This window comes from Henckelia pumila, chromosome 4 (genome assembly GCF_033568475.1).
Source record: "Henckelia pumila isolate YLH828 chromosome 4, ASM3356847v2, whole genome shotgun sequence".
Lineage (NCBI taxonomy): Eukaryota > Viridiplantae > Streptophyta > Magnoliopsida > Lamiales > Gesneriaceae > Henckelia > Henckelia pumila.
Genome location: NC_133123.1, coordinates 39,891,292 through 39,916,548, shown reverse-complemented (window position 1 = coordinate 39,916,548; position 25,257 = coordinate 39,891,292). Strand labels below are relative to the sequence as shown.

At 31.4% G+C, this 25,257-nt stretch overlaps 2 protein-coding genes and 2 long non-coding RNA genes across 11 annotated transcripts; all 4 read right to left on the bottom strand.

The window, feature by feature from the left end:
• Positions 1–6,592: 6,592 nt before the first annotated feature.
• LOC140866635 (mitochondrial pyruvate carrier 4-like) lies at positions 6,593–7,144 on the bottom strand. The gene has a single exon (XM_073271663.1). It carries the CDS (start codon positions 7,102–7,104, stop codon positions 6,775–6,777), a length of 330 nt encoding a protein of 109 aa, XP_073127764.1. The 5' UTR covers positions 7,105–7,144; the 3' UTR covers positions 6,593–6,774.
• A 6,690-nt stretch (positions 7,145–13,834) lies between these two features.
• LOC140860902 (S-protein homolog 5-like) lies at positions 13,835–14,296 on the bottom strand. The gene has a single exon (XM_073263902.1). It carries the CDS (start codon positions 14,294–14,296, stop codon positions 13,835–13,837), a length of 462 nt encoding a protein of 153 aa, XP_073120003.1.
• A 415-nt stretch (positions 14,297–14,711) lies between these two features.
• Positions 14,712–16,151, bottom strand: LOC140865511 (uncharacterized). Its single transcript, XR_012144614.1, has 2 exons — positions 15,971–16,151; positions 14,712–15,454 (listed from the first exon to the last, which is right to left on the bottom strand). It is a non-coding gene; the product is annotated as an uncharacterized lncRNA (long non-coding RNA).
• A 2,346-nt stretch (positions 16,152–18,497) lies between these two features.
• Positions 18,498–23,182, bottom strand: LOC140865510 (uncharacterized). Of its 8 annotated transcripts, none has more exons than XR_012144608.1 (5): positions 22,846–23,182; positions 22,331–22,458; positions 22,110–22,189; positions 19,005–22,006; positions 18,498–18,791 (listed from the first exon to the last, which is right to left on the bottom strand). It is a non-coding gene; the product is annotated as an uncharacterized lncRNA (long non-coding RNA). The 8 variants fall into 8 exon arrangements; XR_012144607.1 differs by having other exon boundaries at positions 22,110–22,186; XR_012144613.1 differs by lacking the exon at positions 22,331–22,458 and having other exon boundaries at positions 19,005–19,129; positions 19,905–22,006; positions 22,110–22,186.
• Between the last annotated feature and the right edge of the window lie 2,075 nt (positions 23,183–25,257).

Here is a 25,257-nt window from a genome sequence, read left to right as displayed (position 1 = left end):
AAAGATATTAATGATTATATTTGTAGTCTTGGCATAAAAGACGTTAAACATTATGCGGATTGTGAGGTTGAGACCTAAAATCGAAAGTGTGCTAGGAGTTCCGATTTAAGCAGAGAGTAAGTCCTAAGGTTGGAGTGGATTTGTACAAATGCGTTGTATAAATCAAAGTCTTCTAGTGGAATCCTTCCGGAAACCAAAAAAAAAAAAAAAGAGATGTAGAAGGATTTGGTGCCTGTTTACTTTATTGCGTTTACATATTGTTGTTGTTTTTGGATGATTCGTTGAAGCATTTTATATGTTCTTTAAAGTACCAAAATGTTACATACAAAGTGTTTGATAAAATGCTTCAACCAAACTATTTTTATTATCTCAACTTGCAATCTTTTCAAACGATTTTCAAAATGCTTAATCGGTTTTTAGAGAATTATGTTGAGTGTCTTCCGCTTTGTTTGTAACAAAACTCGATATAATCTCTTGGTGCTCAATTCATTTTTGAACATTTCAAGAACGAGCTATTGTAGTTCAAAACTTTTTAAAAGTGTGTATTAACCCGCCCTCTACACATGTTTTTCGATCATATTATATGTGTTAGAGAAGTCATTGTAGAACCGACGTTTGTCATTTTACCAAAATTTATAGCTGGTGGTAGGCATGCTTAATGATCCGGTTCGGCCCGGAACCGAACCGGACCTGACCCAATAAACCCGGAACCGTATCCGGTATGTAGGAACCGGACCCGAAACCGGGACCAATCCATGAATTAATGGATTGAACCGGTTCATATAAATATGAACCGCTTCGTCCGGTTCCGGTTTCTGAACCAAATCCGGATAAAACAGGATCCGAAATCGGTCAAAAATTTAAAAAAAAAAAAAGAAAATTGCCAACGACTACAAGTTGTAGCCGTTGGCAATTGTACCATCAGTAGCCACGACTACCGATGGTTTAATTCAATTGCACTTTGGCCCCCAAATTAGGGGGTCTATTAAAAAAATTTATTTTTTAAACCCTAAAATTAACTATAAATAGTAGATAGTTTTTTTTTTTTATCATTTTGACACAACAATTTGCTCTCAATTATCTACTCTACTTGCTCCATAATTATATCTCAAATATATACTTATTTAAATTATAATTTCTTTATAATTATATCTCAAATATATATTTATTTAAATTCTACTTTCTCTACAATCAATAACATCATCTTCACAAACAAGAGAGACGAAGCTGAAAGCCGGGGAGACGATTTAGAAACAAATATATAGTTTTTTTAAAAAAATACAAACCGGCCGGAATCGGCCTGGAACCCATAAAAAAGTTTGGAACCGGAGCCGGACCGGTTCATGACCGGTGCCGACCGGTTCCGGAACCGGACCGCCGGGACCGTTAAGCATGTCTAGCTAGTGGTAATAATGCAACTCAAATATTTTAAACCGCACAACAACCCAAACGTCATGATTCGATTGCTCTACCTAGGAGGGACAATTATTGCATTCTAGCAGTTATGTTTGTATTACTTGATCGACAAAAAAATAAAGAAATTTACACTTCCTGAGTCCACATGTGTTTTCTTGGATGAAAGTCGGTACAAACATTTAAAATTTTAATAACTATTTTCGATTGTTACTATTATATGATTTTTGAGTACCTGAAAACGTGCTGTAAGTGTTGATATGAATAAAGTTGTTCAAATTTTATTCTCAAAATCATATTTCTTTTATCTAATCTAAATTAATTAGTGCTCAAATATCATATATATTAGTATTATATTTTCAATGTTTTATATTGATTTTTACTGAAAGACATGTGGACCCAAAGAGTGCAGCAACATTTTTTATAGATTAGGGAGTGCAAAAACATATCATTTCTGACAGAGACTGAATGAAAATTTGAGTTTAGCTAGGTTTGGCAACTGAAAGCAAATTTATCATTAATTAAATGAAAAAATCACAATTATATTGATATTTTATATTTGTCTATTTATGATCTTGATTATTCATATCGTTAAATTTCACTCGTAGTACTCAATTCATTTTTCATATGTACTTTTAATCAGTTTTTTTTTTTTTTTTTTTTTTTTTTTATGTAATGGTGATATGAATCTCACATGACAAAGACAGTCCAATACAAGTTAGCATTGTCATGGACAAAAGATGGAATTTGCAAACAAAAAGATCAATATTAAAATTAATAATAATAAAAAAAGATAAATGATTATAATTTATAACTCAAATTTTTAAAAAAACCAGATAACAAAATTACATACACACATAAGTTATGGAAACACAACTTTTCCTTATTTAACAAGTGCGCCTATTACTACCTACGAAAATTATGAAAATTAATGCATACAATTTGAATTTGTTAAAATATTTAATTTTAGCTTTAACCTTTTAAATTAAAATTTAAACATATCGAGTACGGAACATTTAAAATATAGGTAATATGTTTAAGTGTACAATATTTGCTTGTAATAATGTTGACGTACATATTTCGATATTATCTTAATGCTTTGAAATTTTTGAGAAATACCTAAAGTTTCATTCAAAAGATTTTCATATCTAAAAAGCTTGACATTAGAACTTTCAATTGAGAATTTGAGTAACTTGAAAAGCAAAAATCAATTGAGAACAAATTTATTATGAGCTGAAAAGTTGTCATAAATTATTTTAAAAATAAGATGTTGAAGCGTTTTGATAAACTTATTTTAAACTACTTAAAGATGTTATGTTTGATATATAAGATTTTTTATTATCAAAATTATGAAAAATGGTATAATGCTATGAAGATAATGTAACAAGTTGTACATATACGAAAATAGTTTAGAATAAACCTATATTTTAAATAATAAAACTATTTTATATTTTAATTTAGAAGAATTTATGTTTATTTTTTAAAAATAATATTTAATGGGTGGAAGATATGATGGTTGTTGGAACTACAGAGTTTCGATATTGAAATAATTCAGTCTACATCACTGATTAACTGATTCTATCAAGAGCCGAACACAAAAGACGTACACTGATCTAAACTCTCTAGATTCAAAATGAAGAGATCAACTAAATTGATCATTGACTTTAGTATATCCAAGGCATAGCGATAAAATGCACACAAGCTAATGAAGAATTCGTTTCACTCAGTTATCCAAGCAGTTGAGCAAAGCTCAACTGAAATTGTGAAGATAATTTGGATTCAGTTTACAGAGCTAAACTGAATCAGTTTCCATGATCTCAACTAAACTACTCAATAGTCTGAACGAGCTAAACTGAATCAACGGAACTCTTGTGGATAAAATTTTTCTTACAAGACAAAGCGCCGAAACCAAAACAATCACAGTGTACTATCTTGACAAAAAATTTCTGCAAAAAAGACTAACTAACGACATTGATTTGAATTCAAATGAGTCATTACACGCCGAGTATAAATACTCATCTTTGGGACACTTCAAACATCCGACTCCAAAAGAATTCTCGTATACACTTTCAAGCCACCAGATATAAACTGAATTCCTTCAGTTTAATTACCCACTCAGTCGAGATAACGAGCAGAGCTTACAAAAGATCATATTCAAATAGTCGAAGAACACAAGCACGCATCTGTGTATTGAAGATCTATTAGTACTAAGTGTTGTGTTATAACAAGTGTTGTGACAAGTGATATCAGTTGAGGTGCTACAAACTTCATTGTAACAAGAAGCAGTCCTGAAATGTGTTCTTGAGTGTTTCTAGAAGTTCTGGGATATGCGGTGTATGTAAGTCCTAGTCTTGGAGTGGGTTATTGCAAATGTTGTAATAATCAAAGTCTTCTAGAGTGAATCCTTCCGAGGTAGAAGAAGAGGTGACGTATGAGTCTTTGAAATCTTCGAACATCCCTAAAAAAATTACTATGTTGATTTTTTTCAGTCTATCACTCTCACACACAGTACATCAAATTACAAGATCAATCTGTTAGTTGACTTCTTTTCGCACATTTAGTTGGTCAATTAACATCGACATACGAGAAGGATAGAGATCAGTTGATCAACCTTAACTGAACTCGATTTGAAAGATTTCGGAGTCAACTACTACATTGCATTTGAGCCATCGGTTTACCTAGCACGCCCCAAACCGATCGTCAACAATGGTGATTTATTAATATATGCAAGAACATTTTAGAGAGATAACAAAATAAGATCTTTTTTAAAATTTATTTTTTTTAAAAATAACTTATAAGGTATCAAAATATTTAATATTTAATGGTGGATGATATGATGAGAATTTATGAAAATATGCAAGGATAATTTTGAGATATAAAATATTAAAATAAGATCTTTAAAAAAAATAAAACTACACTTATTAATTTTTTAAAAATAACTTATAAACTCTCGAACTTTTTGACAAGCATAAGCTGTTTAGAAAAAAATTTACCAAACAAATTTTAACACCTTATAAGTTCTAAAACAACTTATAAGTTAAGTCAAATACCTCTATATACTAATTTAATTTCAATTTTAAATAAATACTAGCTTGTGCACCAATTTGATAATAAATCAAGAGAAGTTGAAGTTTTAAAAAAAAAAACATTGAAAAACAATCGTACAAGGTGGATTGATGGCAAAATTTTATGTGGGAAAAAAAATGTTGAAAATCAAACCAAAATATCGAATATATTAAATTTGCTAGTCTCTAAATTCATATACATATTTTTCTTTTTCATATATTTTAACTTTTTAAAATATCAATCTCATTAATTAATAACGATATGTAAGTTTATTGAATTAGTTCCTTCTAGAAAGTATTAGATTAGATTAGATTAGATTATGATTATTTATTTTTTTTTTTTAAAAATAATCATGTGAAATATGAGGTCCAATCTTTAATTGAATTCTCTAACAACTTGGAGAAAGCTTAGTTGGTCATTTGTGTACGTAATGCAACGTCCATGTTGGGTTCGCCAACCATCAAAGTTCTTTTACTATCAGCATGGTTGTTAGGGATTCTACCGAGCTGCCTACAAGACAAGCAATCATCCTGAACGCTGCTGCATGGTTAAGGAGGCGAAGTTCGAGAGGAACCCAACATGATCAACGGATTTAGGCACCTCCCGTCTCAATAGATGCAATTAATTCACTCTCGAAGAGTTGACGTTTCAAATTTCAGTCATGTTATTTTCGGTTGTTTTCTTTTTCTTAGCAACAATAAAACTTTTAGAAGTCTTTTTTGTCAACAGACAAGTGAATAGCATCGCTCATTCTTTGAACCAGTCACTTATTCATCAAATTTGCGGGAGGTTTATGCTACGATATGGGCACTGCCCATGTGAAGATCCAACGGCCATTTTTTTTCTCATGTGAAGATCCAACGACCATTTTTTTTTCATTTCAGATATTCATGTGAACATCTGAAATGCAAAAAAAAAAAAAAAAAAAACAACCGTTGGATGTGCCCATGTGCTAGCATAAACTCTCCCCAAATTTGCTTAATTTAATAATTGTTTCACTGCACCATTCATGATCGTCTGTACGTACTTGAGATAATGCCCAAAACGAGTTGGTCAATGCTACCCACCCGGGTAAGTATCAACGGCCCAGATCTCATTACATGTCAATTGACTTGACCTGCAAAATTGATTCGGGCCACTGATGCTGACTTCAAGGTACTATCCTTAAGCCAGTATCGACCCAACCGCCCAAAAGACCTTCGTACTCAAGTATCAAAGGGGCCTCGAGAAAATAAAAATATATCTATTATAGATAGGTTTTTAAAAAATTATTTATATGTAAACTCTGGCTAACTCAATTAGTTATAAGAAAAAAATTATATGTAAACTCTGGCTAGCTAACTCAATTATATTTAGGTTTTGAAGAAGATTATACGATGTAATGGTATGATGATGACGTACGTGAGAGGGTTAGTTTTCAATAATCTTTCGTAGTATTTTGAATTCCATTTTTATTTATAAACTTTAAGTCGAAGTTGAAACCATTAAGAAACTCAGATGATCCAAAGGCATGGAGACCATTTCGTGACCCTCCACGCCGGGGGCTAACTTCTAAAACATATAATAATGAGACCCCCAAACAAAATATTTTTCCCTCAAAAATTTTCTATTCCTTTCGGTATGACACCGAAATTTTATATGTGACAATTTACGTGAAACTGGAAATTGTTGATCATCAATATTCCTATGAAATAAGATAAAAATTAAAAAATAAACATAAAATTATGCACTAAGACAACATCATTAATTTTTGAGGAAAGATATTCAAGGACCCAACCCAACTACCCAGCATACATAGTGGTGTAAAAGATTCCGCTGTACAAAATCGAAGATTCCGTTGATCCATTAAATAATGTAGTACAAACTACAAAGTTTTAGATTTATCCATAAATGAAAATTATAATAATAGAAAACTTTGACCGAACGTCAATAATTGAATTAATTAAAATAACTAAAAATCAAAAGTTTGTTTAACAAAAAAAAAAAAAAAACTTTTCACAATTGAATAGTCATCAAACTTAAAAATGGAGAAGTTAATTGAAAAAAAAAATCATATTCCCCGTGAATCAATTCATATATGAAATGATGCAGATGATTTAATTTCGAAAATGGGAACACAAATTTAATCCACCAACCTTCATAGTTTAATTTTTTTTACCCAGGAAATTCATAGCATAATTAAGCTTACCATAATAACAAACAGTATTAAACAATTATCCGATAATTTCCCCATCCCAATCGATTTTTGGGACGAGCAGGAATCAAATTAAACACGATTTGAATATAAATAATAAATCACCGATCTGCGGCGGCGGCGGGGGCGGTGGGGTTGTGGTAATCGTGTGTGGCTTTCCTGAAGAGCTGGTAGAATCCGGTGGCGGCCATGGCGGAGTTGACGCCGAAGAGATTCCAGTTCCAGGGTTTGATGACGAAGCAATAGCGAGACCAGATGATGCCGGAGGTGGCGATCACCGCCTGCTGCGGATACGACAGAGTCTCCGGCGGCTTGGAGAAGTCGGAGATGTTGGCTATGCTCAGGCCCCACTTGAACGTCGGAGCCCAGAAGTGGATCGTCTTCGGGCCCGCTGGGTGGTTCCAAATAGCCCGGAGCTTCGGATTTACCATTTCTTTTCTCTTCAATTATTTTTATTTTTATTTTTATCCAAATGCCTGCTGCTGCCCCCAGTTATATACATAAAGATAATATTATAATAATAAAAGGTTTTTTTTAATAAAAAAAATATATGAAATGTATGTACGTATGTATATATGTATGTATATACACTAATAAAATATATACATAAACATATTATTATTATTATTATTATTATTATTATTATTATTATTATTTGTGTGTTTTTCTAGTTTTATGAATTCATATTAGGTGATGGTGGCGATAATTTTGATCCGTATGAGATGAAGGAAAAAAGAATTTAAGAGGATATAGATTGTGAGAGTTGGTATTAGATAATGCAAATCAAAATTTGAGTTAAATACATTGTAATTGATGGAAGAGGCCACAAAGATATTTATGGAATATTTGAAAAATATTTCACGGTCATGCTAAATCGGTTAATAAAGAAAGTGATTTTACTTGAACAATCTTGAATAAAAAACTTAAATAATCTTCCCCTTTATAAAAAAATCTACCCATTAAACAACATATATATATATTTTTTTTTACCAAAATTACCCTTATTATGTGATGTAGATATTACATTTTTGTTTTCTTTTGTTTTTTTTTAAAATTTCGACATTTCAAATTGCATTTTAATCCTTCGATAATTTTTAAAACTATGCTATTAATTTTATTTGAATAGAGATCAAATTAATTACAAAAATATTATACAAGCACGTGACGCGTGCATCAATACACTAGTAGTAATAATAGATTCAACAATATATGTATACATATTGCAATAAAAATCATGTGAGATTTCTTGCGTTCAATTTTATAAGACAAAACTCTAATCATATTGGACCTATGAAAAAATATTATTTTTTAATAAAAAATATTAATTTTCACTATAGTATGAATCGGATCGAACTCTTCTATTTATTTTGGGTTTCATTAGTCAATATTCAACATATTAAACAACAGTACACAATCAGCACAAATATTTCCATAATATCATCAAAATAATGGATTACAAATCATTATAATCAACTCTTATAAAATAAAATATATTCTAAACCAAAATAATAAAAATAAAAACAATAATATAATCTAAAGTTATAGGCACCATTTCCCCGGACTTAAAAATTTCCTAGAAGTCTATATGCTAACATTTTATTTATAAAACCCCTTATTAATTATTATTTAGGCACTTTACCGAACTCTAGGACGGCATAAAGCCATTCAAGTTCATCTGTAAACACGTTTTTAGGTACCATACCCAATACCCATCATATCCTAGCTAAGGACTTCTCCAAATCCAACACTGTGTTGGCGACTTGTTCTAACAATCCTATCTTGTATAAAATTATAAGCATATACTTTAAGTTTTTTCACTTATAAAATAATAATTTTTTTTTTAAGTTTTGTCCTAAGAAAGTATTACAATAAGAAATATAGCGTTACTCTTATTAATTCAATTTACAAAACATTATCTAAGAGATTATTACCATGTTTGGGAACAGTAGATAATTTAGGAAAAACACTTATTTTTTTTTAAAAAAAATGCTTTTCTTAAAAAGTTATGTGTTTGGTTACAATAGATATTTTTTAAAAAAACACTTATTTAAGTCAAAATAAGTGCTTTTTTAAAAACCAAAAATTTTGGTTTTTTGGCTTTTGCTTATGTTTTAATTCAAAAAGTCACTTTTTTAAACATTTATCCAAATTTCAAACACTAAAAATGCTTCTTAAAAAAAATAAAAGTATTTTAAAAAGCTGAACGTATTTAAGTGTTTTTTAAGCCAATAACTTTTGTATACAAACGAACTCTATATCAACAACGTTGCAATTCATATTGATGTCCCTAAAAATATATGGGTCTGGTCAAACCCGAACCTTATAACTCATGTCCGAGAAAGATACCCCAAAATCCATAAGTTCTATTAGGTGTCAAGGCCCAAGCTTAATAAGAGCTCAATCAACACAGAAAGTAATATTTATGGTTCAAGCCCTAACTGCTGAGCTCATTGGAGGGAGCCCTGACTAGATAGAGTAGAATCCCGACCCGGGCCCAATAAGGGAAAGTTTTCCTATCAAAACACTTGAGGATATAATAGATAAATATAAGCTCCAACAAATCCGGGATTTGATAAGGCTCATAAGGCGATTCAAGAGCCCTAGCCGCCATATTAATTGAGTCATACTCTAATACACTCTAATACAAATTCGACCTCAACAAGATAACTTACCCCTTCAACTCCTATAAATACAGGTATTTCTTATGGTTTTACACATTCACTTCTTGTTCATCCATTCAAGCACGTATATTCTCTTGCTCTTATTTTTGTCACGCTCTTCATCTTTCGAGCACTGACTTAGGCATCGGTGGGGTCACGCCGAAAACACTTTCGGTGCCGCCTAACCTTGTTTCTGTCTGTGCAAAACTACGTGGAGCCTGACCCGACCTGATTTTTGAACGATTTAAAGATCCTCTCTATCATACCGAACTCGAGATAAATTTTTGAAGGCATCACATATGAAACCTAATTTTTTTTGAGTCAAGTATATATGTAATCATGATATATGATTATCCGTTATAAATACAAGTTTCACTATATAATTACGTGGAATCGATATAGATTCGATGACACCAACACGTCATGTATTTTATAGTTGCATTAATCTATCCCATTAAGAGAGAGATCCGAGTTCCAAATTACCGTAAAAATACATATTTTCTCCCATTTTAATTTTCGTTCGCTATTTTTATTTGTTGGTATGAATTATGATGATATGTTTTGCGATTTTATTTTATTTTTTTTAAAAAAAGTATCTCTAATGCTAAGTTAACGTGATATCAACATTATGCTGATGTTGTAATGATAGATCAATATTTTTGATAAAAGAATAAAATTTTCAAAAATAAAAAAATAGATATTTAATATTGATGTTTGATAATATATCTAACCGAAATAAAAAATATATATACAAAACAAAATTGCAATTTTCCCGTGACCAAATAATGTATATTATAAGAAAATAAACTTGTTTGATTTGATATGAATGATCATAGGATAATAGTTAATTATATATAATGATCAATCCATAAGCATATATACGTCAGCTGTTGAAAAAAATGTTTTCCTAGGTTTTTTATTTGTACAAGTTTGGTCGCTTATCGGACAGGATATGCGGGATGAGTAGGCATATTGGATCCTTTTCATCAAGTATCGAAAGCTTTATATTATGTATTCAAAAAAAAAAAAATGCTTTATATTATGTAAATGTTAATTTCAAGCACCATAATACAAATTGATGAAGATTAAAAAAAAAATTGATGAGTACTTTCAGTAAATCCAGTGGGGAAAAAATTTCCGTACAGAACATGTAATCATGCTCGAAACAAAATCGCAATCCGAATATTTTATTTAAGAACATATGGTTCAATATTTTTAAATAGAAAAAATTGAAACATCCCTCCTTTATACTCGAGTCCATAATGAATTTTTTTTTTTTATGACGTGAGATTCCACAATCATTATATATATTCCGATGTACATTTGGATAAACCTCCGGACTAAAGTAATAACCTGCAAACTCTAATTAGCGATTTTAGTTTCATACCATTCAACTTTTAGCATAAGTTATCGGTTGCAATTTAGCCCATTTTCTCCTTTTTCCCCCCTCTCCAGAATTGTTTGACACAACATCTTACATTTAATAATATGATTGTTGCCACAAAAACATTCTCACGAAGACTAAATAGAATTACTCCTTGGCCAAATTACAAATTTCCACTTACAACACCTGCGTTATTTAAATAAATATAATAAATTTAAATTTTTTTTAACAAATATAACAAATTTTAAAATTTTAAAAAAATATAATAACGTGAGGTTTGAGACCCCGGTTCATTGAGAAGTTGGGGTTTGAGACCCCGACTCCTCATTTGTTATTTTCGAGGAGTCGAAGTTTGAAACACCAACTCTTCATTTATATACATTTATATTTTATTCTTATATATATATATATATATTTTCAATTTAGCATTATTATTTTTTCGTTTTATATTTGCATCTATAGATATTTTACATGTTTGAAAAAAGTTTGTAATATAATCGAACATTTATAAAAGGAATAATAGTCAAAATAGTCTTGTAACTTTTTTTTTATTTGTGATTTGGTCATATAAGTATTCGATTTTGTATTTTGGCCTTGTAAATTAAGTTATGTTTTGGTTTTTAGTCTTTTTTCATTTAAGCAATATTTTTATAACCAGGTCACTGATCGAACCGGTCTAACTTAAAAAACGATCCAACAGGTCAGTGATCGAACAGGTCAGCAATATTTGTATTTATTTATAAAATAATATAAAAAATAAATTTAAAATTTATTTATCAATTTATCTTATCTATAGTGTTTAGTTGAGAAAAATATAAAAATTTGAAATATTAAAATTTTAGAAAAAAACAAATAAAAATAAAAGTGTAATATTTATAACACATAAGATCAATTTCGGTAAATGAAAATATGACGTCTACGAGGAAATTCTTTATATATACGAACAAATAATAATAATAATAATAATAATAATAATAATAATAATAATAATAATAATAATAATAATAATAATAATAATAATAATTTACTAATTTAAAGAAGTTTTGATTAATCGATGAATTAATAAATTATTATTTTAAAAAATATATTTTGTTACTCTTTGAATTGGTAGATAGAAATTTGTTTTTTTTTTTCAATTTATTAATTACATGTTTGAAAAGTGACGAGTCTGATTAATAGTACTTTTAAAAAAACGAAAGTTAGTAATATTTTAGATGTTTGGAATTTTACAATAATGTAAAACTTCTATAAATTTATAATATTTCGATCGATGATATTCAATTTTAGAAAGATATCAATTAACCGATAAATTAATAAATTATTATTTTAAAAATTATTTTTTGATTGAATGAACGTGGTTTTGGTTATATATGTTTATTTTCATAAATTTTTATAAGAGTTTTTCTAAAAAAAATTATAATTTTATTAATTTATTAAAACTATTAATTTAACATATCAATTCAAGTCGAGACTAAAAAATTTATCTTTTATAAAAATTATTAATTTATCAAAAATTAAATTTATGAAAGTTTATTTTATCATTTTATTTCATTCTAAATTTTATAATAGAAAAAACATATATGCATATAAAACCTTAAAAATATTTTTATAATTATTAATTATGAAAATAATAATTTTTCTCAATCTCGATAGAAGACTCTTATATAAATCTATGAAAATTAATAAAACACAATTTTTTTATATAATTAATCTTTATATTCATTTTGAATCAAAGATACTCTATAAATAATAATTTATTAATTTATCGATTAATTAATGCATTTTTAAATTAGTAAAATATCATCGATGTTATATTATTAATTTATAAAAGTTCAACTGTATTATAAAAATTTTAAACAACTAAAATTTTTTTAATCATAATAATCATTTTTTTTAACATGCAAAAAAATTAAATTTGTAATATAAAACTAAAAAATAACAATGAAAATAATGGATATTATATATATATATATATAATATATATAGGCTATGAGGAGTAGGAGTTTCAAACCTCGACTCCTCGAAAATAACAAATGAGAAGTCGGGGTCTCAAACCCCAACTCTTCAATGAAGCGGGGTCTCAAATTCCACGTTATTATATTTTTTAAAAGTTTTAAAATTTGTTATATTTGTTTAAGTTTTTTTAAATTTATTATATTTATTTAAAAAAACCCTACAACACCTCATTGAAAAAAAATGAAATCACGTGACTATTTAGTTATATTTTATTTAGAATAACATGTGACACACCTCAAATGTCACGTGATACCTAGCTACTACTTTAATTATATGGAGATGTTCTGGGTTGCGATACCAGTCAGTACAGGACACATGAATGCATGATAATTGTTGATGGGGGTGACTCGTGATGGCAATTGTTCCACGTACAAGTATATTTTTAATTGATGTTTAAGATATGTGCAAGACATAATAAGATAATTATCCAAGATATACTTTATGGCCTAACATTTTCGACAGAGATCATGGGATTTATCATAAGAACCTAGAAAGGAATTGATTTTGATACTAATGTTTCTTTCCTGAAATGTTGTTTATAATGCCGATGGAACCTACGTCTGTCATTTTCCATATCTATTTCATCTTCATCATTTTTGTCTAAATTAAAGATGATTTAAGTAGTCGGTGAGTCCAATCAAGTCTTGACTTCGATTTCGATCCATCTAATGTGATGCAAAAAGAGTTGACGTTTTCAGCGCATTGGAAAATATATAATTCTCCCCTTCATGGTATTATTCACGCATATGGGATTTGAACTCAAGGCAATCTAAGTGTGTCGTCGGGTCTCACTTTTGTCACTAGGTCTCACCTGCTAGTTTATTGGACCATTTAATTTGAGATTAATAAAAAATTATTTTGCTTTTTCCAGAACAATTGACATCTTTTAAGATATAATAATTTATGTCAACACACAGTGGTTGCTAGTCTATATATGATAATACCACAAGCTTCTCCATACACATTTTTTTTATGACACTGTTATATATTTGTCTTACTGTGTAAGACACTAATATACAATAATACAACAAGCTTGTCCATGCATATTAGTTTTATTACATTCTCATATATTTGCCACAGATTAAGTAAAAACAATGCATTTCAAGGCAACCAATCGTATATTTTCATCACATTTTGAGGAGGAATTTGATTGCCAAGATAGAAGCCATCAAGCGTCACAGACCAGTAGCAAATATTTCCTTCTGCTTGATGGTGATCATATTCACACGACGAAGAAAGCTTATAATTGAAAACATCGTGAGCTACATCTCTATTTTCCCATCGAAATCGACAAAAATACTTGGTGGTCTGCCAAAAGTTCATGTGAAAATGCCAGGTGAATTCCTCGTTCAAGTTAAGTGTATGGTTTCCAAGATCATCGTTTCCAGAGGCACAATGGATGAACAGCCCAGGGGTGCTCGGAAGGTTATTCACGACGTGCACCTCGTACCCTTTCATAAATTTTTTAACATCCTGAGAGGATGCAGCCCCATGTAAATGTGTCATGAGGTGAAGCGAGAGGATAAACAGGGAGAAGAGGCTCTTGTTTGGTGTAGAATCCATTGATTTTTCGATGTTTTGATTGGTGTGTGTTCGAATTTGACGGGATCCAATTCTTATAGATGGAGCACAAGATGGGTAATTCTTTTGTACAGATTACCATGTATTAGATTACAAGATTAGGAGCTCATTTTGTTAATGTGAATAAGACAATGAGGAATGACTTGTGATAGGATTACATAAATTATAAAAAAAAAAAATCATAATCAGAATCTGTACTATGAAGTCAAATTTGTAGTTCTTATCTTTATCTTTATATTCATTCTAACAATAAAGGCTTTCAAAAAAAAAATTCTTATTTATGACTATACAAGTGCATACTTTTTAATTATCACGTTTCGTCGTTAATATTTCACTAATCAAATAATTGCATATTTAAAAAGCAAACTCCAAAAGAAATAGTCATATCATATATATATATAGCAATAGGAGTTATATTGAAATAGCCCTTGCGTACATTCTGATGACACTAGCAAAGAACCATGACTCCGACTACATAAAGACCTTGGCACCACTTGTATATCACCTACTGCAACTCTAACCAGGAGACGATTCGACCAAGTAGACAATTACTCAAAGACAGACAGACCTAGGACGATATAACTAGATGATGAGACGGACTCGATGCTGATCAATTTAGCAAAGAACCACGACTCCAACTACATAAAGACCTTGGCACCACTTGTATATCACCTACTGCAACTCTAACCAGGAGACGATTGGACCAAGTAGACGATTACTCAAAGACAGACAGACCTAGGAAGATATAACTAGACGATTACTTAAAGACTAGGATGATGCGACGGACTCGATGCTGATCAACACTCAAAAAGATAGGCCAAGGTTGCACAGAACACGACTGTCCACATGAATAGGAAACAAACAACCGCCAACTTCCGGAGGACCGAAGCAATTGCCTTGCTGAAGATACGGAAACAAACCGTCCAGTTAGCAGCAACGATGGCAGAATAAAGTGCCCCGAGAAACACGTGAAGTAAAATAGGTTTGTTCTTGAACATCACAACCTCGTAGCGTATCGCCCCGAGCAAAAGGGCCAAGTATGCTGAGGACCAGAATATGGTATTTTCGATCCGATGAGAAGGATCCTCATCAAATAGGATGCGATTCTCATGCTTCCATGATTCCCAGTCGTCTACAAATCTGTATGATAAATAATGTGACGCATTTCACGTGTTTTTATAGTAAAGCTCTTGACTAATGTTAAACCCATTATGAAACACGCACACATTAACAACATTACACAGACATATTCACAAACACTTACAGCGCGTCACTCACTCATTTCACCCACCCACCCATGTAAATACACATGCGTCGCCGCCGATAAAAAGAAACATGGCATACTCCCAAACACAGCGCCTCACTCACCCACCCTCCCACCCACATATACACGCGTCGCCGCCCACACCTTGTTTTCACGAGCACCGAAGCTCGAGTAACCGTGAGTTACTCTGGTTTTCACAGGGTCCGCCTACGGACCTCGGATCCGGGCTTCCCCGGCAACGGTATAAGGAGGGGCAAATCGATGAACATGGGTGGGAGGCTCCGCACACCGGACCCCATTTTCAGACGAGCTTCGGCTTCTCCAGGTGCGCATATGGGTTGTGTGTGGTATTTACCAAGAAAAATAAACGTAGCACTGAGTAGGGATATTACCTATTATCCATGAGCTTTCAGCTTCTTGAAGGTCTCTTTGCTGTGATGTGTTTTGTTGTGGAATTCTTGTATGCGCTTATTATATAGAGGGAGAAGAGCATTGCAGCATCATTTCTGTTGCGATGGTGCAGACACGAGACTGCAGAGCAGAAATGGTGGCACAGGTCGTGCTGCTGGCTGGGAAATCACTTCCGTACTTTTTTGTTTTTATCTTTTGAAAAAAAAGAAATTTGTTTGATATTTTTTTTTTAAAAAAAATAGATCATATGTTAACCTATTGATGTTTAGGGATTTATTTATATGTTTTAGATTTTTCATTCGGAATCCGATGCAATTAGCCCATAATTTCTTTTATATCACATGATTCTAGGTTTGGATAGCCTAAAAATTTGGATACATTAGCTGAAATCTTAAAAAAGTTTAGTTTTTTTAAGTGTTTTTATTTAAAAAAACAAAAGCGATTTTGATGTTTGGATAAATGTTAAAAAAATTTTGTATTTAAATTTTTTAATATTTAGAAGCAAAATCTCAAAAAAGCTAGAAATTCTAGTTTTTAAAAAAGTACTTTGTTTTTTTTAAACGACTCCTCTAACCAAACACAACAATTTTAAGAAAAGTTTTTTTTAAAAAAAAACAATTTTTTTTAACAATGCATTTTTTCGAACAAAACTACAAAATATAAAGTACAAATGTACAAAATTTTTAAGAGTAATTATTTGTATATATTACAAAAAAAAACTAGAACATTCAAAATATTAATGTGATTTTAAATTTATAATTGCCTAAAATTTCTTATTTTCTAGCTAATTATTTATTAACATTACATAAAAAAATCTAAGATTGAATAGTCATTTTGATTCACATAATCCATCATTTTGTTATGGAACATTTTAGTTTATATACATATATTAGTTTATATATATATATATATATATATATATATATATATATATATATATTAATAATTTCCAGATGTCCACCCATTCCTGCTCATCTCGTCCCCGATACCGAATTTTAGTTTTTTTTTTTAAATTTTTCGTATCACTAAAGCACGGTACCGGGTTTTAGTTGTCGGGAACGAGTTGAGCAATATTGGTTGAGCAACTGAAATGTCACGTGAGTAAGTAGTCACAGAAGTACTCACAGTGGACGGTGATTGCTCACCATAGCAAAACTATATATATATAATTGAGCAGCCTTCAAATATGAAATACAAACACGGTTTGCGCATGTCTCCAAGTATGTTGTGTTAATATTTTTATTGTTGTTATAATTTCAGATTTAGGTTTGTGCTGTTTAAAATGTGGTGCCTAGCCAAACAAACATAACAACACATTTATATATGTATCTATATCTAATAATATATTTAATTTTTTGGGGTGGGGCAAATCAATCTTGGGTACTGAAACAAATGAATTCATCGGATTGTGTTCAAGTTCGACCCTGAATTTAGGATTCAACTCAATTAATCATAAAAAAATACTAATTTCTCACAAGTCAATTTTTGTTTAATATATATTTCATTGTAATATATTAAAATAAAACTAAATTGAGAGGTAATTGTAAGATATATTGACAACATTTTAGGGGACGCATATGTGTAATTTTTTAAGTTAAGGATGTAAATATGTTTGACGTAAACTTGATCAGAGGAGATATACTTTAAGTTTTCAAGTTAGTTGAGTATTTTTGTTAATTATAGTAAACCTTGAAGGAGGTATATGTAATTAACCTTCAATTTAATCGTTTAGAAATTTTCTAGGTCTTCCCTTGCTCGAAAGATTTTGTCTCTAAATTCTTGAAGAATCTGATATAAATCAGTATGAATGTAACCGAGTCACAATAAGATACGTGATCCCAAACAATTAAGTTGGTTTTTTGCCAGGGGAGGATCCAGGAGTGACGATAATATGCGACGGTATTAGAGCTATCAATTTTCGACGATGACTATTAATTTCGATCTTTTGACTTGTGTTTTATACGTTGTTTTCTTAAAACGTTCACTTTTAGGTGTGAAATATAAATGAAAAAATCTCGAGAAACTTTATGTTAGAGGACCACATAGATCTGTCATTATTAACGAAATCAAATTTTAACTTAATAAAAACTTCTAATTTTTTGTCATTTTACTTTAGATTTTAACTTAAAGTCCAAATAGACAATGAATGCATGTCGAATTGTTTTGGACGGTTTGGTTCGGGTTAGGATTATTCAAGCCAAGAATTCAACTTTGGATACTACAAGAAAAAAGGCTAAAGACAACGGTGAAAAACCGTTGTCGTAGGCCTTTTAAAACTGTTGTTAAATGATGTGTTGTTAAAGGGGATGCTCAAAGACAACGGTGAAAAACCGTTGTCTTTTAAGTCAAAGACAACGGTTTTACAACGGTGAAAAACCATTGTCTTTGCTTTCAAAGACAACGGTGAAAAACCGTTGTCTTTGAGCGTACACATCATTTAACAACAGTTTAAAAAGACTTCAACAACGGTTTAAAAACGTTATCTTTTTTTAAATAAAAAAACAAAAATAAATTAAAATAAATACAATTTTCTAATATTATAAATAATTTAAAATACAAAATTCGAACATAAAATTTTTATATACAATTTTCCAACATTTGAAAATAATATTTACAACGCTCTAAAAAAATTTAATAAACCACCAATAAAATGAATACGAACGATAATAGTGAACAAAGGTCAAGTAACACAACCACCAAAAAGCTCTTAGAAGTTTGCGGAATTCTGATAAGCTGATTTTCCCATCTTTTTCGTTATCTACTTCTTCTAGGAGTGGATCAACCGAGTTCCTCAGACACGTGCTGCCACACCACAAAGGAGCACAAGTTGAGGCTTTGAATGATATGACACAACAATATTTCACAAAATTTTTTTATATTTTGTGAGAATAGATACTTCATCCTGCTTATCTAATGTCATAATATATTGCAATGTCAACTATTTTAAATAATTGAATCAATCTAACCTAGAAGCATATGATAGTAACGTGACTAAAGGGATAAACAAATACTGACCATTCTAAGTTCATCTGGAGTTATAAATCCATCTCCATCCACATCGAATTTTTCAAAGGCAAATTTTGATCTTTGCTGCAATTTTTCTGAACTATGCTCCTCCAACTGATGGACGTGTAGCGTGACTGCAACGAACTCGGTGAAATCCACAAGTCCATCAGTGGTGCTATCGATCTGCTCACAACCCAAACCATTTTCTAAAGAATATTGTGAGGAATTAAAGATAATTCCTCACAATTAAATATTGGTGAAATAAATTAGAATGATCTGTAAACATCCAATTGGGTAATTATGCCGACATTCTCATGGAATTAACTCAATTAAGTTAGTTGTAAAACATGTACGATTTAATTAGGCAGTAATAATTGTATACACACAGTAAGATTCATATGGAACATCGAAATACTTCATTGAGTGCAGGTATAAACAAATAAATTACTATATTTTGAGGAAATTAATTTAACATAATTTTAGTACCAAAATAGTAATAATTGATTGGTGAAACATTAAAATTAAACTAGCAATTAACGCTAGGGATAGTAGGTACTTTGAGAGAAGCAAGAGAAAAAAAGATCAAAGGTTCTTTAATCCAGGCATTCAAAGATAGCAGTATTCAAGCTTCATAATAAGAATGAAGCGACATATAAAAACACGAATTAAATCAACTATATTAAATGGAAAACGTTCTAAAAGTGATGGTTGCATGTATAGACAGTGAGTTTTCTACTTCATGCTTGTGGTGTTTAAATTGAATGAAAATTTTCGCAATCAATACTATGTGTACAAACGTGTTTTATTAGTCGATCCTTTTGTTACTTTGCCTCGTTCGAACCAAAATGAAACTGATACACACAAAACATTAGTAATTAGCTTAAAATATAAGTATATTGAGAGGTATACATATATCATGGACGGAGAGATACTGACTACGACGCCGTTGCATCCGTATGACTGTTAGAGGTAGCCATGATTTGTCCAGCCAGATTGATCTTGGAAAAAATGTTGTCACTAATGCATTTGAGCTGTGTATCACAGGATTCTAGAAGCTGCCCAAGACTCAGCTCATTTACAAGGGACAAGACGCTAAGAAATGTAAGGATCTGCTAAAAATACAGAAAGAAAAGTTTTAATCAGCTGAAATACCTGACAATTTCCATTGGAGCAGGCGGTGGAGGTGGGAATGAACAGAGGTGGGAAGAAACGAAATAACACAACTTTCAATAGAAAAAAACAATGGTCTTATTTATTGCATTTGACGATCACAAGTTGTACAAAAAACACATCTTATAGAAAACCAAATCTATTGTTCAAAAATTTGAACTCTAACGCCAAGACTAGCAAAAATTTAAGGAAACACCTTAAATAAACAACAAATCCCATACCAGAAACAACAATCAGTTTCATGAAACAATCCAAGGATTGAAAATGGCGACTATAGCGGCTGCTTCTGGACCCTCCTTCGGTTGATGAATGGTGGCCGTTTCTGGACCCTCCTTCTGTACCACTGGCTATTAATGAACCAACCACTGGTTGATCATAATATTTGGTTCCATTCAATTGAATCGGCATCTCATATAAAAGCTTAAAATGCCAGAGCAGGGAGACATTTATCGATACCTCTGGCACATAACAATACAGTTCCAGTTGCATATTTTTCAGATAGAAGAATGCAGTTTCAATATTTTTTAGAAAAGAGATTATTATCCTTGTCATTATAAAACAAAACCAAACAAAGATGGTATGAGTGTCACACGAGAACTGATAAAGAGTGCCGAAATTAAACAAGAGTAACACATGAGATTTTTAGAAGCCCAATCAATACTAGAAATTCTTCCCAATATATGTGCATTCTATATTTGTCATGCAAAACTCGCTCCCCGACCAAATTGCCAATGTGGCAACATATCCAGTTTGCATAATCAATATGAAGCACAATCTACAACAGTTGAGTATACTACAAATAAAAGAAAATGCAAGAAGATGGAACACCATTCGTGCTGGTGTAGGAGTATCCAACCGTACAAATAATGAAACGATTTAATTAACAAGGATATTCAGAGATACAACAAAACACAAGGTACTATTCAAAGTCATTTAGCGTTTAAGTATCAAAGACACTAGGTGTAGGATCAGGGCCTTGGCGTGAAACTGAAAAAATGTCCTTAAATATTATTTATGTCATTCTCTTCTTAATGTAATCTAAATGTTATAAGAGAATGAAGTATTGGATTCAAAATTTATCATTTATAAACTTGTTCAAATAATCAAATCCAATTAAAATCATAAAAATCACGTCATAAACACGTGCAAATTCTTAGAACACATTTTACTCTCATAAAATATATAAACAATGATCATTAAGTAAATATTTTAAATAATACCAAGATAAATGAACTACATTAAAATTTATTTAGAGAAAAATAAATAAATTATAATATTTCACAAGTTACGTCAGAAAAGTAAAATGAAAGTGTAACATATTTTTTAACATGAAATTCTTATTATCCTTAAAAACATGAATTTTTTTTATAGAAAATAGAAATAAATATTTTTTTCACATAAAAAGCCCAATAAGGCTGGCGCAACACAAGATAAATTAAAATATATAACTCCTACAGCATCTCATTGTTTGGATAATGATCATAATTAAGCAAAACAAAATAGTATCAAATTGTACATGTATGTAGTAAAAATTAAGGAAAGATATAATTAACAAAACAAGAAAGGAGAAAAATATAATCCAACAAAATAAATTAACAAAACATCCAATAATTTCAACAAAATTTGGATTGACAATCATGGATTCGATTTAGTAATTGTGAAGTTTCGAAGCAAGAGCAAGAATTACAATAAAGGAAAAAAATATCACTCACGTGACTCGCGCTTGAGGAGCGGAAGTAAAGAAATTCTTGGCATGACAAGAAAGAAAACTATATATTCCTATAGCCACGACTCTTGTACCGGTGTCCATTTGCATAGCTCTCCTTCTCTGAACCATAGAGCTGCAGAAGAGAAACCCCACATTAAAACATTTACACGGGTGGTAGATGCAAAAGGGTTTTTACAACACAACATTAGACGCAAGATTTCATGCCATACGTATACCAGCCAATTTTTCTGAGAAGATCTCGAGGCTCGATCGAGTTCCGTTCTCGGAACTGTCACTTCCATGAACTGCATTCCTGCTAATTCATTGTGGGTTTATAGATTAGAAGACCTAATTGCATATTGACTACTGCATGTATAGGCAAGTAAAAATATATTCCTGTCCATTAGGCTGCGCTATCACAGGTCCACAAGGGATTTAAAATCAGCAGTTCACAAACCTGATGATGCCTTAGGACAAGGGATACACTTCATGAAATCTTTCATATTTCCTAAACCATTTTCCCAAATCCCAAGTAATGGATCGATCGAAACCTTAACTCGTCACCATTCGACTAGCCAGTACAAGCTGAAAATAATAAAGATATGCATATGTATATACAACTAGCTCGAAAGAAGACTTCGACATATAACATCATCTACAATTAATCAACTAAATGAACAGAAACAGAAAGAACAAGAGATTAATTGCGTGACAATTCATTCTAGGTAGCACGAATAGTTAGAAAAACAACTAAATAATACTTGTACGAGTACATACGGTGTATACCACTAATAATACTGTATCCAACCAAGATATCTATTTTACAGTCACCAAATTTCCATCCATATCTATCTAGCTGTGTATCATCATTCATCACACCCTGATCTAAAAGTAAAGTCATAAACTACTTAAATCCAAATCCGCATGACGCAAGCCCGCAGAATCTATGGAAGAGTAGGATGAAACTGAGACCTGGAAAGCAACTTCATATTGGTTGAAGCATCCTTTTTCTCCCAATCTCCGAAGACCAAGAATCGAAGAGTATTGTTGTCTCTAAGGTTATGTTCGAATAGATCTGGAACTCCGCCAAAATCTCGTGCAAAAACAAACTGAACAAAACCTTCGACTAGCTCGATTCCTTCCTCAAAAATTATGATTTATGGCTTAAATCGAAGATAAAGATGTAAGGAACAAAACCCCTCAAGAATTTTGGAATTCGGGCAATAGACGGAAATGTTATGGTCGCTGCAAGGTGAGGGTGCTGAAAGTGACGAGAAAGAGGGGGAAATATGGAGCGTAGATAAGAGTTTTTTTTTTGAGGTCAGTAGATAAGAGTTAAATGTGTATGTATACATATTGGGTATAAAAGTAATAAAATTTTAATATTTTTTTTTAAAAAAAGCAAAGAAAATAATATTAAAAGAAAATGGTTTTTTTTTAAAAAAAAAATCAAAGAAAATAATATTAAAAGACAACAGTTTTTAAAAACCGTTGTCTATGAGCGGGTTTTTTGGAGCTACGACAACGGTTGATTAAAACCGTTGTCGTAGACTTAAAAAGCCCGCTCATAGACAACGGTTTTTAAAAAACCATTGTCGTTCACAAACATAAGACAACGGTTTTTAAAAAACCGTTGTTTTTTCACAACAAAAAACGGACAACAACAACGGTTTTCAATAAAACCGTTGTTAAATAAAAAAATACAACGGTTTTTCAAAAAACCGTTGTCTATTGGGTGTTGTTGAATACCAAATTTCTTGTAGTTATAGTATTTAAGATCTACCAAAACACATGTTCATCACATATATATTCACATAACATCCACATCCAAGTATAGTATGTGACCATTTTTAGAATAATTCGTTCATCGTTGAGAAATTTAATTAATGTGGATATAAAAGACACTCCAAAAGAAATAGTCATACCATATATTTTTATTTTATATATTGACAGAAATTATATTGAAACCTTACTTACATCCAAATGACACTTGAAAAGAACCATGATCACTCCAACTACACCAGACCATGACACCACTTCTACACACCTTTGATGCCAGTATAACCTAATAATCAAGACACAACTCCACCCACAAGACGAGGATGATATAACCGGACCCGATGCTGCTCCATACTCAACACCCGACGCCAAAAATATAGGCGAAGGCTGCAGAGAACATGACACGCCACGCGAATAGGAAACGAACGACCCCCGGCTTCTGGAAGACCGAAGCAATCGGGTTGTTGATGTAGGTCATGGAAACCGAGCAGTTGTAAGCAGCAGCGAGGGCTGAATGAGCTGCCCAGAAACACACACGAAGTAACTCAGGATTGCTCTTGAATAACATCACAACCTCGTAGCATACTCCCATGAGCGCAAGGGACCAGAACACGATTTTTTCGGGGCTAGAACGACAACGACAACCACGTCCTGCCATGAGTGCAAGCTAAGATGGGCCACGTACAGACAACAATATGGTTCCTACAAACATGTAGCTAGGACAAATATCACAAACGCATAGAGATGGGGTTTTGTATATGTAAATAAATGTCGCAGCTTGTTATGGACTTGAGTCTACTCAACCCCAAAACTAGTTCCGAGAAGGATCGTCCAAATCCATATATAACTATTAAGTGCGTGTAAGGCTATTAAGTATTACCTTAATCAAGGCCCCGGATTCCGATCGCCTGCCGAGTCTTTAGCTTCTTTACGAATTATAGAGAGCCAGGGAGAGAGAGTTCTTGCATGTGAAGAATTTGGCTGAACAGGTGTTGTTGGGGGTTGCTTTTCACCTAGTTTATTTTGGTAACTGGAAAATGAAATTAAGGAGTTTCCTACGCGTAAATTTGAGGGAAACTTCCAATGCAATTCTTCTGGTAAATCAAAACTTTTGACAAACATTTAATTTCTTTGTTATATTATATATATGCTTGGTAAGTTGGTATTTGACTTCTTTGTTATCTAATATAAATCCAATTTGGGTAATGATACATATACATTGACGGTTATACGTTAGATTATATATTGCATTTGAAATTACATTATTATCCTACATGCATTTTTAAAAAAAAATTCCAAATAAAGTGTATGGATATTAATCATGTAATTTTAAGTGTAACGTGTAACCCAACGTGTAACACTCCGTGTACATGTAGCATTACCTGTAACACCCGGTATTTTAAATACGTAAATCCGCATGCATAATTAGGGTATTTAATTATTTAAAATTGTGATTTATAGGTTAAATAATTATGTGAATTATTTGTGCATGATTTAATTTATTTTTTTAAGCATTTAACCCATAATTAGTAATTTTTAGGATTTTTAGTATTTTAATTATTTTATCGCGTAGACGGGACCGTGGACGGACGAGATGACAATTTT